The 15,530-nt window shown below is 37.0% G+C and overlaps 1 protein-coding gene across 1 annotated transcript in view; it reads left to right on the forward strand.

Annotated features, from left to right (window-relative positions):
• The window catches only part of LOC141443256 (talin-2-like), a gene marked incomplete at its 5' end in the record, with an annotated part of 87,004 nt that overhangs the window by 6,425 nt on the left and 65,049 nt on the right, over positions 1-15,530 (forward strand). The window contains 11 exon segments of the mRNA XM_074108465.1: positions 623-701; positions 1,056-1,224; positions 1,763-1,935; positions 2,434-2,595; positions 3,041-3,132; positions 4,101-4,189; positions 5,640-5,759; positions 6,559-6,697; positions 6,875-6,955; positions 7,310-7,434; positions 7,912-8,013. Of these exon segments, the coding sequence (XP_073964566.1) occupies positions 623-701; positions 1,056-1,224; positions 1,763-1,935; positions 2,434-2,595; positions 3,041-3,132; positions 4,101-4,189; positions 5,640-5,759; positions 6,559-6,697; positions 6,875-6,955; positions 7,310-7,434; positions 7,912-8,013 (1,331 nt within the window).

Here is a 15,530-nt window from a genome sequence, read left to right on the forward strand (position 1 = left end):
AGTGTAGGATTTGAGATTTGCCTCCTGTGAAAAATGCGGTCCCGTAGATAATAGGTATTTGACTGTTTTTTATTCATTTTATAAATTTAAGCTTGACGATGCCTGTTACCGAACGGAAAAACATTTTTTAAGTTACCGTTAAATATAACAGTTATAAATGTTTGGAATTCAAGATTAGACAGAGAAAGACTTACTAGCATGTGACGTCACACGCAAGTAGCGCCATACTTGCTTCATAGAGAAAAGCGTTTTAGAAAGAGACCGATATAATAAAGATTTTTCAAAAAATCGTTATAAATCCAATTTTTAAGCGAATTAATTTTTCTTTTCGCTAAACATTATCTGTATATCTATATTTTTATAGTAATATACAGGATACGGTAAATTTAGGGTAAATTCAAAAGTTGTCAAATACCGTGTTATTTCTATTAAGGGGCTGTTTCACCATCCATTGATTAATTTTATTTGACGGATAAATGTGATGCTGTCTTCGTCTATTCGAACAAAACAAACAGAGACGGCATCACATTCAATCGATGGTGAAACAAGGGGTTAGTGATATAAACCTTTTAGGGTAAACTGTATCTCCGTTAACCATTTATATTTATATCGTTGCCCGCAGCTTGCGAGTTCGCCGGCATCCAATGCCAGATCCAGTTCGGAGACCACAAGGAGGACAAACATACCATCGGATTCCTGGAGTAAGTGTTAATGGGGAATTGACCATCAAATTTTACATATACACCGTGTTATTTTCGGTTTTCTTTAAGAGAATATTTAATTTTTTTGTGTTTGAATCTAGTTTCAGTAGCATCAAAAGCGAAGTTATAAAATAACATGACAATGCTTTGGATCATTTTTGCAAAACTATGTCCAGTTAATTTCTCAAAGACATGATCCCTTCCCTCCCCTTCCCTTTTTAGGGATAAGCTCGCCTTTGTTCTCCTCTCTGAGTATTTGTATTTTTATATATAAATATTGCAATAAAGAGTTTACGTATAAATACATGAGTAGTATTGTAACTTTTTTAAAATAATCTTTTTGTTTATGAACAGCCTGAAGGAGTTCCTGCCAGGGTCCTATGTGAAGGTTAAAGGCGCTGAGAAGAAGGTGTTCCGCGAGCACCGGCGCCACGCCGGCCTCTCCGAGCTGGACGCCAAAGTGCTCTACACCAAGAATGCACGGGACCTGCCCACCTACGGGGTGGCCTTTTTCCTCGTCAAGGTGAGGGGAGACGGGATATATATGGTATGGTAATGGTATCACTTCCTGTAAAAAACAGCTGGTCTATGTACCAAGCGGTACATAGTGGTGGTGGATGAAGCGACTGATCTGAGTAGCAATTGGTCTAAGAAACAAGTGATCTAAAAAGCAAATGGTCCTAACCTGTTTGTGTCGAAAACTTAAAAGAACATAGGTTACGTTCTAGTTGCGTCAAGGCGCTAAGCGCCTCAGCCACGCGGAATAGGAGCTCCGCTTCCGACGACTTTGAGTGAAAATATTTATTTTAGAACAATTGCTAAGCTGTTTTTTAGACGAAATGATACTAATCCGTATATATTAGGTGACATAGAAGTGGGGAAATATAGTTTTTTACACTTGGAATGTTATAAAGAATTATACTTATTATTTAATATTTTCGTTTTGCTAATGAAAATCACGTGGCCCGTATTTACTTTTGGGTAGTATAAATACAGAAATCGGGAAGAATAATTTACCAATTTGATCCCATCTCACTCTAACATCAAACCCCTTGCTCTAGGAAAAAATGAAAGGCAAAAACAAGCTGGTGCCGCGTCTGCTGGGCGTCACCAAAGACTCCGTGCTCCGTCTGGACGAGAAGACCAAAGAGATATTACAGACTTGGCCGCTCACCACCGTGCGGCGGTGGTGCGCCAGCCCTAACACTTTCACCCTGGACTTTGGGGACTACAGGTACTACTTACTATTATCTTGTATTTAAAACAATAAGTTTTTGCTGACTGTACATTTTGTTAACCTGTGTCTACATTTGTATGTCAACTACAGTCTTTGATATCATATGATTATACAGAGAAATGGTCAAAACAGAGATTTAAACAAATCTCTAAGGGATATGACGTTAGTAGGAGGGCGAATCCATTTTATCATTTGCCTAGAAAAATCAGTCATTTGATCAAATCACTGAATCTGTTTAGTGAAATGACGAAATCGTCCAAAAAAGGCAACTCTTTTTTTTATTTTACCTACTAGGTTTAGCAACCTCTTGAAGTCAGCTCGTTTCATCATTTCACTAGATACATGACCTAGGCATATGATATAATGGCGAATCCATTTTATCATATTTAATTCGAAGAAAGAAAGAAAGTCGCAAGTCACAGTCACGAATAAATGTAAAATGTGTTTTATTTTTTCTTAAATGTATTTTCTGTCTTAATTCGTATTTTTTTGCAGCGACCAGTACTACTCGGTGCAGACAACGGAAGCAGAGCAAATCCTGCAAGTGATAGCCGGCTACATAGACATCATCGTGCGCAAGCGCCGCGCCGCCGACCACCTCGGGATCGAGGGCGACGAGGGCTCCGCCATGCTCGAGGACTCCGTCTCACCTTCCAAGTTAGTACACTTTATTGTACGGTACTTTACATGACACTATATGGCACCATGTGACTCTGTTTGACACCACATGATACTTCTTGACACTATTTGACGTGTGACGACATATTACCTTTTTTAACATGATATTATTTCACACTATGTGACAACTTTTAACGTTATTTGACACCACGCAAAGCAGTTCGTGGATTTTTATAACCACGGAAGCGGAGAACACCACGAAATGGGTTGCAACACTTGCCACAAACTTTTTTCTTAAACTTTTACAAAAAAAAATGCAAGCAGAACTTATTTTTAAAGTTGATTCAAAATAAAATCAGTATCCAGCATTTAAGCACTTGATGAGCGAGATAACACCAGATTCGAATAAGTGAAGAAAATAATAGTTAAACAGTTTCACTTACATGTTTAATTAATAAATGTGTATGTTTGTGTGTGTGCGCAGGGCGAACATAATCCAGCACGACACTTTCAAGTCGGGCAAGGTCAGCACAGAGTCCGTCGCCAAGCCCGCCGTCATGCGCCCCGGAGCCGAAGGTAGGCTGTGATCAGATGATGACACCCTCTAACCCTTACTTCCAGCACTTTTACTCCGTGGTATAAACCATGGAGTAGAAAAAGGGTCTATTTTGACTGGTCAAAAATTGTTAGTCATACATAATGTAAGGTTTATCATAATGTAATATTTGACATGACTCTTTTTTTCTCTGAAACCATTAATTTTTCAGAAATGTTATAAAACAAACCTAACCTAACCTATAGAGCTCTTCAGGATGACCATTTCAAATTTACGAAACATGTACAGTTTCAGCGGGAAAAAAATTATGACAAACATTACATTATGACTTATAAAATTATGGCAGTCGAAAGGATCCCATAGAAAAGACATGAGAAAATCTTATAGGACACCTGCATTAATATCTACTATGGTGGAGCATGCAAAAATATCTAACACGTCCTACCGGCCCTAGAAAAAGCCGTATCAGATGTCTATGTACGCTTTGTTGTATCAGATATTTTTGCTGGTGACTGTACCGAAACCGGTATGTCGACAGATATGTGCTGACACATGGCGTAGAATAGCGGACAGCTGTTTGTAAAAAAATGTGGTCAACACCTGATAAATGTCTCTAATATATGTATGTATTATTATGAACTCGATACGAAAGTAATTAGATTGAATACGAGTTAGCGGGTGGGACTCGCGCTTGTTATTCTTTCGTTTATGTTACATTTTTATTTGGATGTAGCAATAACCTGTAAATTGGCACGGTACTCTCCAGTGCGCGAATGGTACTCACAGTGGTTTTTTCTTACATTTATTTATCAGTTATGTTACATTTTTTTATCATTAATGTTACATTTTTATTTAAATTAACAATACCGGTACCAACTAGTACGCGAATGGAACTGGCACTTGTTATTTTTTGTCTTTTATGTTACATTAATTTAAACTTTTGTTACATTTTTTTATCATTTATGTTACATTATTTATTTGGATGTAGGTGCTAAGCCGTTCGCTGTGGGCCACATGACGGGCGCCCAGCAGACCACAGTGTCTGGGCAGGTCATCACCGGGCACACGCCGCCGGCAGTGGGTTTACTTTTTTTTTTAGTTGGATGAAGGGGTGACTAACATTACTAAGCTTTCGTACTAGTGATGTAATGAATATTCTTTTTTTATATTCTGATTGGTTCTGATATTACTTCAGTAATTATAACCAAAAACTGTTACGAAGTCGAAGTTGATTAAAAATCTCAAAAAAAGAACATTAACGGTCGTTCTGTATGTAAAATACAAGAAAGTTTTAGGATGGCCTACTGGGTCTTCGTGGATGTTCCAAATGATAAATTGTCTTGTAACGTGACTCAATTTATTGCAAACGCATACATGGTGGCAGGCGAGAGACCACTGAGACTACGGATTGTACCTATAGCTGGCGCGTGTTAGCCATATCGCGAGCTACGCAATCCTGTGCCGCTGCAAAGTTAACAAAAACACTAAATATTCTTCAGCTTTAACAACAAAAAAATATTATTAATAAATTGTTGTAACATACTTTTTGCGTGGAATAAAAAAGTGTATTTACATTCACAAATGTTGTAAATCGAACATTTATTACATCACTACTTCATACAAATACGAACGCGACGTTCCTAATCAAGATAGCAGACGAGGAAATTGAATCACGTACCAGGGCGGGAACTTTGTGCTAATAACGCCATGTTGCCAACCCATACATTTGTCAAAGAAATCATAGCTAAATTGATTATGAAAAGGTTCCACCCTGGTAACGTGATTTAGTATCGTCGATTGTACGAGGGAATCTTTGTTCTCGTCACAGCTTCTTTGTAAATGAGAGCTTTAAATAGGTCCCATTAATTTTAAATTTCTCTTGTTCCACGCATCTGCCTCGGACCGTAGTCTACGAGATAGGCTGTGTAGGTACTAACAATGCTACTATATATTTAATAATTTAACAGAAAAACAACTTCAAAGCTAGTTTTCACCTTTCAGGGTGGTATTTTTTACATCCAAAATTATTTTTTTAAATTCAACGGAATGAACGTTTCTGTGACAGGGGTGGCGCTAATATGTATGTATGTATGTAAATACTTTATTGTACATAAAACACAAAAATAATACAAAAAGAAAACAACAAAACAAAAGAGTACAAAGGCGAACTTATCCCTAAAAGGGATCTAATATCGTGAAGTTACTTTGGTTACATAACTAAATGTACCAATTGCAAGCAAGTCTGTTATGTCTATGACACTATGTTGTTTTTCTTTTACTTATCTGCCTACCCCATTTGGGAATACAGGCGTGATGTTTGTGTGTGTGTGTGTGTGTGTACAATCTACTATTTTTAGATACCGCCCTTTGGCTTAGGAGGGCAGTATAGCGTTTAGGCGAATAGTTCATTGACAAAAGTTAGATTATGTTATGACTTACAAAAATGTCGCGACTAGATATGCACGTGTTCTGGGCTATGCTTGCGTCTGTGGTGTTCTAGCGAGCTAAGGCTGTGGTTGTTGCGCAGGCGTCGCAGGTGCAGCAGACGCGCGTGACGTCAGTGCTGAGCGAGCCGCAGCGCGCGCTGCTGTCCACAATCACCAGCGGACGGGAGGTCATCAAGCACACCGAAGAGGGACTCAGCAGGGTAACTGTTTTTGTCATATAAAATTCTCATATCGTATCATATCATGACCGTAATAGGAAGGTCTCAGGCACGGAATGTTTCAAATTTAAATCGTTTCTTTTGCAAATAGGTCGCAAAGCAGTGGCGTAGCTACAAAGGGGCTAGGCGGGGCAGTGCCCCGGGGCCCTCAAGCTCAGGGGGCCCTCGAAATTCTGCTTTATAGCTGATGATAAAGTTGCTTAGCATTTTTAAAGTATTTGTATATATAATGATTTTACTTCAAAAAACCTTACCAGTTTTGATAGCAGTGGGCCCCATTTTTTTATTTGCCCCAGGGCCCTAGGTTACCTAGCTACACCACTGCGCAAAGGGCTCTTTTACACGTAATTTTTTAAACTACCAGCGCTGCCGGAAATACCATAATTGCCAAGAAGAATGAGCCGCAAGTTTTTTTTTTTTTTTTTCAAAATAAATAATTACAAATAAACGTAAATGTAATGCGACACTGACTGACTACATGTCAACAGAGTGTCATTCCCATAGGAAGCGTATCGGCACCGTTTTTGAAGTCCCGCGCGTGGCACGCGACGGCAACGGTTGGTTGAGAAACGTGCTAATGGCTATAGTCTCATACTCAAAAATAGTCACGTTCAAAAATAGTCTCATACTTTTCAATACAAAGAATACATTTTTGCCTTTATTCATTTTCAAGATGAGTTCATACTTATGATAGATTTATAAAAATTTAATGATAATGTCTGGGCAATACATAATAACTTTTCTAGGTTGGTTAGGTTATTTATCCAATTTGTTTGTCCAGGCGACGCTCCCGTCCCTGGGGCAGGACGCGGCATCTGTCAAGTGGAAACAAGTCACCATGGACACGAGCAAACAGGTGGTGACGTCACAGATCGCCGCCATGAACGCTGCCACTGCGCAAGTAGTTACGCTCACCTCCGGTAAGCCAGAAAAAAATCATATATAACATAATATTAAATAGTAAAATCCTTGTATGTTTTCATTGTAGTGTCTAATCTTGTTTCTAAAGTCCTGTCAATCGTTCAAAGATTAACTGGAAGAGTTCACTTTTAGGGTATAGGATCGTATTATTAAATAAACGTACCTTTTTTCCCCAGGAACTACGGAGGAGGTTGACCACACGGCGGTAGGGGCTGCCATCACCACCATCACCAGCAACCTGCCCGAGATGACCAAGGGTGAGTGGACATGGCTTTCATTAAAAATCTGGATTTTTAGAAGCGCAGAAGGACTTTTCACTTCTCATGCTCCTAAACTTCGTTTTTGTGCTGGATCTAGGCGATATAAAATGACGTTTTATTTTATGCTCTACTCCATAAAGTAAAATCTTCGTCTCAGACCAGAGCAATCAGGTATCAATAGCCACAAAGAAAGTTTTTGTATATTTTATTAATAATTTTTAATTTATATAAAACTAAAAATCGATCAAAACAATCAAAATAAATCAATAAAACTTTAAAAAAATATTATATAGCAATGCATGAAAAATAAAAGGTGCAGGGGCAATTAGCTAACCTGTAGTTGCTTTGCAGGCGTCCAGATGATCGCGGCGCTGATGGAAGACGACGACAACGGGGACCGCTTGCTGGACGCCACCAGGAAACTCTGCAGCGCCTTCAGCGACCTGCTCAAGGCTGCCGAGCCTGAGACTAAGGAGGTGAGCTCCAATCTCACTAGAAAGAAAACTCATTGTTTTGCTTGTATTTTGGTATTTTCCCAAATAATTCCCAAATGTTTCATTTGTCAAACTGATTTATTTACCAACTCTCCTAAACCAAAAATGTTATGTATTTATATAGTGTTGTTTGTTTTATGAAAGTTCCGAAAAAAAGTTTCAGAGAAAATCGTGAGTTGGCAAATGAAACATTTGGGAATAGTTCTGCAAAAAGACAGAGAACGGTGTATTTATTATACAAACAATGTAGCTAAACCTTAGTTTTAGTGCTGTGAAGCGATATAGCTATTTTTTTTTCGAGCAGCAATGTAGTATGTACAATATTTGACACAAGAGAGAAGCTTCCCTAATACGATGGAACAAAACACCTTGCTTGTGGTGCTTGTCACCATTCTACTCACCATACAATTTAAAGGTTTTAGTATCAGTAGTTAAACTGCCCCTCTTATCCAATTCCAGCCTCGTCAGAACCTCCTGAACGCCGCTTCGCGCGTCGGCGAAGCTTCCACATCGGTCCTCTACACCATCGGGGAGGAAACAGAGCAGGACAAAGAAACTCAGGTAACCGACAGGAAGAAGTCTTTCCTCTACCGCAAACTGAACTATTGTTATGATAACTTCTATAGGGTCTTCTTTAGCGATAAGGACAAAGAATACGACACCAATTTTGATAGCGACAAGTATGATGACGACGGGATTTATGAGGATATAGACACGCGGCATTGGAACGGGCTCGATGTTATACAAGAGGAATCGGATAGTGATTATTATAGGAGTCTAGATTATTGCAATGCGTTCTTTAGGCCAGGGAAACCGTTGACCATTGAGGAAATCAATCAGAGCAGATTAAAAGATGATAGTCCAGGTAAAGGCAGTGATTATGAGGCTATTTTGAACAATTGTGAGGATTATTTGGATGACGATCGTAAAGATGTCAATGTGTTAGATTCTGATGTAAAAGCTGTTGAAAATGTAAATGAAAGCCCCAAATTGTACCCCAAAACTGTTTCGGATAAGATTTATAATTTCAAAAAAGATTTTTCTAATCATGATTACGCCAATATTAATTTTGATAGGGTTAAGAATGACGTGAGGACCAAAAATGAAATGTTGCGCGAACGGTTCTTTGCTGATGATGTTGATAGCAAAAACAAAATAAACGAGCAGATTAACAAACAGAATGGGGCTAAAATTGAGTGTCATAGCATAAGGAATGATGTTACTAGGAAAGGTCCCGATGTTAGAGTAGCCGGCTCTCTAAACATGAAACTGTTGAACAATTTAGACAAATACAATCGTGTACTTACAACTACAGAGACGTTTATGGAGAAAGCCGAAGCTAGCTTCACCAAAAACGAAATCAACAAACGTGTCAAAGATGATTTCGAAACTTTTATTAAGAAAAGCGAAAAATATTACACAACTGAAACTAAAGATCGTAAAACAACCGTAGAATTGAATAATGCAGATCAAAAAGGCAAGACTGAAATACGTATTATCTATAACCCTACCTTTCTTAACATAGGCACCAGTTGCGTGAAAGGTTTTTGTCAGTATTGCAAAAGGAAATGTCCGCGGACTGACGAAAAGTGCTGCCCGAAATGCGTTTGTCTGGAGTTGGAATTGAAAACTATTTGGAAGGAGAATTGGTTGAATATTTTACTGTTTCTAGCTCTGATTGTTGTCTTTTTTGCGGTGCTCGTGCAGTGTTTCGTGTCTAAAGACGTGTGCGAGAACGGGACGCAAGAGGATGGGAAGTGTTTTGAGATGATGTAGAGATTTATGAATGTAACAGACGATTGGAAGATGCGGACTTGGCCACTAGAATTGATATCATTTGTTTTTTATTTTGCTATCGAGCTGCTTTTCTTTGTAGGTTTTTGCAGTGTTTCTTTCTCTAGTTTGTAGACTGGAAAGTTTGGTGAACTGAGAAATGTTAGATAGATTTAGAGTTCATTTTGGTTCACTGCCTTTTTGCAAGCTATAATTTAACTTATTATTATTGTCTTCTGCTGCAAGTTCATTTTGACCCCCTCCCAGTGGTTGGATTGACTTATTTGGTATACAAATGTTAGTTGGATGACAATGCAAGTACAGTCAACAGTTACTTACAGTTAGACAGAAAAGCTTGTATTCAAAATGGTTGTTTTTTAACAATTAGGTTTTTATTTTTTATTAAGGTCTTTATTATTTTTTTGGTTCTTTATTATTTAGAGCGGTCTATTAAAGATAATAGGCTTTGGGTGACGTTTAGAGTCTGTTATAACTGTAAAATTGAAGGCGTTCTGGTATTACTAAGCATTACCTTTGACTATCCCCGGGTTAGTCGCGAGTAAATGTTTCGAATGATTGACTTTTTCTTAAGTACTTATGCTTTATGGGTCTGATTTTTAGTTATTTTTTCATAGATGGTACTTATTGGAAAATAAATAGGAATTGTTGCTTTTGTATATTATTATATTTTTAAAAATTTCGCACAATGACATGCTTATTTCTTCATGTGAAATAAACATTGTTGTTGGTACATTTATTTTTGTGGTTATGTTCAATGATTATTTATGATGATTATTTTAATTTATTTGCAAACCTTTTAGTTTTATAGTAGATTAAGTTTTGTCTATAGATTTGATTCCATTTATACCCGTTCTTAAGTAAAATATCACAAATAATGGAGTATTTGTTCTTGAAATAGGGAATATTAGGCAAAGCTCTGCGCAGGGGGCGACACTAGCGCAGACCGCCATGACATCGTCAGTTCTCTTTATATTTTGTCGCCATGACGGATTTCGACCAAAGAGTATTAGAAATCATGACATATTTATTAGTAACGAAATAACATGATATTTACATTAACAGTAACGAAAGAGCTATATTTCCAAAATTTTAATTTAAATAATATGATTTATGGCACATGACATTTAAGTTTTAAGTATTCAAAAAACTGTTTACGGTTTGTGCTAGTGCTGCCCTCTGACGGCAGAAAATTGCAGTAATATTTCTTATTATATAATCTCAGCTTCTCAAATGTACAAAAAGCCATGACATTTTTTTGCCATTTTGCATGACATTATTTTATTTATAAGCTGTCATTTTCCTTCTGCTTCTCACAAGCAACTTTGAAACTTATTTCGTAGGCTTCACGAGCTGTTTTCCCTTGACAAAAGACGAGAAAGTATAAGGAAAAAGACTGCTAAAATGACATGTTTAGTATTTAAGTTTGAAGTAAAAAATAAAGTGACAAGTTCTAAAGACTATAAATACAGTCACCATGGAACACTTACTTTTTTTTTAAAGAAATTTGCCAATTTTTACCCGACTGCTCCAAGGAGGGTTAAATCATTTGACAACTCTTGTTTTTAGATGGTAACTGTATTTGGTTGAGTTTGAAAGAGAAGTATTATATATATTTCATTTCGTAATGTTCTTTTTGTTTTGGAAAAAAATAGTAAGAAACTTAGCTAACTGAAAATAGACATTCATCATTATCCCAGCCTATATGTTTTCTAATTCTAATATTCTGTACTTGTACAATAATAGATATTTATAATTATAATATATTAACAGTATACGAAATGAAATATAGTACAATAGCTTTTCTACGTTTATAGTTATTGACCTGTGTATTTTTGTTTATTTCGAGACTCGAGTCTTGCCAAATCACGAGCCATGATTTACCTGATTTTTTCATTGTTATCGTTTATTTTTGTTAACATATTAATTTAAAATTATATCGCTTGATTAATCTAGTCTTATTATATTTTGTTGTTATAATTTATTTAAGTTATTGTTTACAAGTATTATTCGGTGGTGATTAACTAAATTATCAGTATTATTGTTTCGGTGTGAAAAATGTACAGTCAGAGTCGAAGAAGTTTAAACACTTTAATAAGTTGTTATCGCATCTTAGTTTAAACCAAAAGTCGCGTTACAAGCTCTAAGTTACACTTACAAACAATACCTCGCTCATAAATTTCGAGAAATTCGCGACTCAATTCAATGCTGGTGGATTGACTATACAGGGTGGCTCATTTAGATCGGTCAGTATGGGAAGGTCTGAAACTATAAGACATATGAAGATCTGTTCTTAGGAACCATGTCATCGATTTTAGTAACAAGAAAAACTGCATTCATACATTTAATAAAAACTTGTACCTACTCAGTACGGGAATCGAACCCGGTTGTTTTAAAATTTAGATATCGATATCGATAGTGAAGGTTATAAGCAACAAATGTTACTATGAAACACGATATCTAAATAGAAATAATGTAAATTTTAAAACAAACTGGTTCGATTCCCGTGCTGAGTAGGTACAAGTTTTTTTTTAAATCTATGAATGCAGTTTTTCTTGTTACTAAAATCGATGACATGGTACCTAAGAACAGATCTTCGTATGTCTTATAGATTCAGACTTTCCTATACTGACCGATCTAAATGAATCACCCTGTATTTTTGTCTTTATTTACTACGCGATAACCTTTTGTGGCTTTGGTATAATGCGAAACAAAATGATTTTGAAAATATTTATGTACGATGAATTAAAGTGTTTAAACTCTGCATTCTGAAAATATTTTAATTAATTAAAAATAATAACACTCAAAAGAAGAATTAACAAAAAAAACAATGGGCACATTAATTAACGTAATCTACATTAATTGACGTTTAACAAATAATGTTACTTTTGGGTCTAAAATAAACTAAACCGAGTAGTTTTTTAGTAAAAGTATTGTTGCTATTGTGTAACAAAATAATAAGATTTTGTTTAATAAAGACCTGATCACACCAAGACGCGATTTGACGCGACTCGTTTATTGAAAAGATAAATTAAACAGTTAAAAATTCTAAATTTAATTTCAAAAAAAAATTTTGTACAATAAAGAGTTTACATTTATATACTATCGATGATTCCGCCAATGTCGAGGTTGCAAAAGACACTATCGGCGGGCCACTCTTTGGTAGCTTCGGTGTTCGGTATCCTAAATTGGATAACACAGTTATGAGAGCGAGAGAGAAACATTTATTTACCCATATTCGATACACAAAAAAATACATTGGATGTAAAGAATAAAAAAAAATAACATCGAATAGTATAAAGTGGGCCCCACTCAGCATAATGTTACGGCAAGCCGCAACGCTATCACGCTGTGTTTATCGCATGTTTACACGTCTGGCAACTCTGAAATTGACAGGTAGCGAGTGATGCCAGCAAATCCCCTAAAAGTAACACTTTCATGCGCAAAGTTCGTTCATTGTGTCGCTTCGCGTCGCGTCGCGTCTTGGTGTGTGTGACCTAACCCTAATTATGTACGAATTTGCTCGTTTAGCAACTTTTTTGTTGGACTGCCCCATTTTACAAGGACTTATTTTTTTTGGTAAAAATAATGTCAGTTAAGTAAATTGCCGAACCGAAAATTATTTCCATTTTTGTTTGCCTAATTTTATTTTTTTGATCAGATTCATTATTTTTGTTATACATTCATATTAATTACCTTGTAAATCTGCGTCACTTTAAGACAGACAATATTTAGAAATCTATAATCTTGAATAATATTTTATGATTATTTTACCATCTGAAAGTAGAATTTTAACGAATATGGCCGCTTTATAGAGTAGGTAACGTTGAAGGATGTCAGAGAATAGTTTACTAACTATTTTTTTTTAAATATTCACGATTAAATATATTCGACATATTTCCTAGTAGACCGTAAGTACCTTAAGGCTGTGTTTCCACCAAAGATGTCCGCGAATGAGGAATATGTTTTTCTTGAACCAATATAAACGCTTCATGTACTCGTGCCTGCACAGCGCCGCTCTGACCGATATGACATTCAAGCCTTCAAGAAAAGAGCGCACACCTAGAAAACCAGCAACGCACTTGTGACTCTTCTGGTGTTGCAGGTGTCCATGGGCGGCGGTAATCGCTTACCACGAGGCGATCCGTTTGCTCGTATGCACCCTATTCCATAAAAAAAATCACGCAACACATCCTCGCACATCTCTGATTGAAACACTGCCTAAATGAATGACAAAATGAAACTGTAAGCGAAGTTGCTCTGAGTCCCGTTCTTACCTTTGAAGCGGCCATCTTTGCTCCGGTGTCGGTTAGTTGTAAGTTGCACGCCATATTGCCATGTCGATATTTTTGTTAATACATTTGCTTGAAGAGGATCTTGGGTTTTATTTTCACTAACATACTCCGCAAGTAAATGTAGTGGCAAAAATAAAAACCGGTTTTTCCATAGGTTCTAAGTCTCATTTTTACGTAATCGAAATTCAATTCTATGTTGACACACATAGAGTTTGGTTTTCGTTACGCTGAAAATGTGACTTGGTACGTTTTGGTCAGCTGGATTTCGATCGACTGGTGATTTATTAATTGTTCTGTATAATTCGTGGTAAATTCTTGACTTTGAAGTAAAAAAACAATAACAAGTTACCAGTTGAAATGTTTGTATGTAAATATAGGGCATACTAACCTACCACCCCATATCTCACCATGTAGTCGAACAAAATGAATTATGACTAGAGAATCCAATCCCGGGATCCCGGGATTCATCCATACTAAAAATCCCGCGACCGAATTCACGAATCATGACCCAGGATGGAGCCTTTTAATAATAAATTTCACTACGATTTCCTTGGCAAAAGTAGGAGATGTCAACGTCAACATGACATTAGTAGCACAAAGATTCCACTCTGAGTCATGGTTCAATTTGTTCGACTGTACAGGGTAATTCGGGAGGCATAAGCAGGACCTGCCCTACCTGGTTCAGTTGAGACTACCATATCGTACCAGTATTTGAGAATATATATATATTTTTTTATTTTGAAAACATCGCGTAAAGCGCTGCGGGTGTCTATGGACAGTGGTGATCACTTAACATCAGGTGACCCACTAGTTCGTTTGTCTGGCCTCTAGCATAAAAAAACATATAGTACTTATTAAGTTATTTACTAAGTGCATGGTCACTCTACAATTAAAAGTGGTATATGGTTGGTCCTGCTCACCGAATCACAAAATATACCGAAAATAACTACTACAATCAGGGATTGTAAAACTGCCTGTTGACCGGACCAACTGTACATGGCGAAAACCACAAACAGAATTGCCGGATGTACCTACATGTGAGCGCTTGTAATATAAGGCGACAAGTGCACTTGGATTGAAAGGATTCTATTGTTATTAATACGTCAATGTTGGTAAGATATCGATGGCCTTACCACAATACCGTTTAGCCAGCTATTACATAAACCCCTAATTGGTTTTCAATGGTCGCTCGTAATTTTCCACTCACTTGTACCACTTGTTTATAAAAAAACCGCATGAATGAAAATAAAATGAACACTGTTAAGGTTTTTAAAAAGTTGTAGAACAAATGTAGCTCAGTTATGTGAGTAGAGTAGAATCGAACCTTATATTTGTATCCTCATGTGGTCACATACCCTATATGGTAGAAAGTAGTCTAAAATAACAGATTAAGATTTTTTTTGGAGCCCAACTATTAAATAGAAAAAAATGGTTCCTCCAAAGTACTGAAAGATGGCTAAACCCTTGCACTTCTGTAGAGACTTTTATTCAAGAAAATTACTGGTCTAATTATAATGTTTGCGAACATGAAAAAATAATGAGCACATGTTTTGTTAAATTGAGAAACATTTACAGACCACATGAATCCTAGACAGCACTGAACTAGAACCACTGATCTGTAAAGAAACCATCGTCAGATACTGCAAGGCACAAAAGCTTAGGGCAGGACACTAGGAAAGAATGGGGGATGACAACTGTTAGGAAAATTTTCGCGTGGACCTTGGGTGTCCCAGGCCAGGACCATGGGAAAACCCAGGAAGCGGTGGAAGGTCTGTGGAGAGGAAGACCTTAAGCGCATAAGTAAAAGAACATCGTGGAGATAATAGGCCAGGGATAGAGCTAATGGAGAAAGATTGAGGATGCCAAGACGCACAAAAGGTTGTGGCGTCGCAGGAGAGAGATAAAATCCTTGTTCATAGCATCGATGACCGGATAGCCAAGTGGTTAGAGAACCTGACTATGAAGCTTGTGGGCCCGGGTTCGATCCCCGGT

This window comes from Choristoneura fumiferana, chromosome 27 (assembly GCF_025370935.1).
Source record: "Choristoneura fumiferana chromosome 27, NRCan_CFum_1, whole genome shotgun sequence".
NCBI classification, from domain to species: domain Eukaryota; kingdom Metazoa; phylum Arthropoda; class Insecta; order Lepidoptera; family Tortricidae; genus Choristoneura; species Choristoneura fumiferana.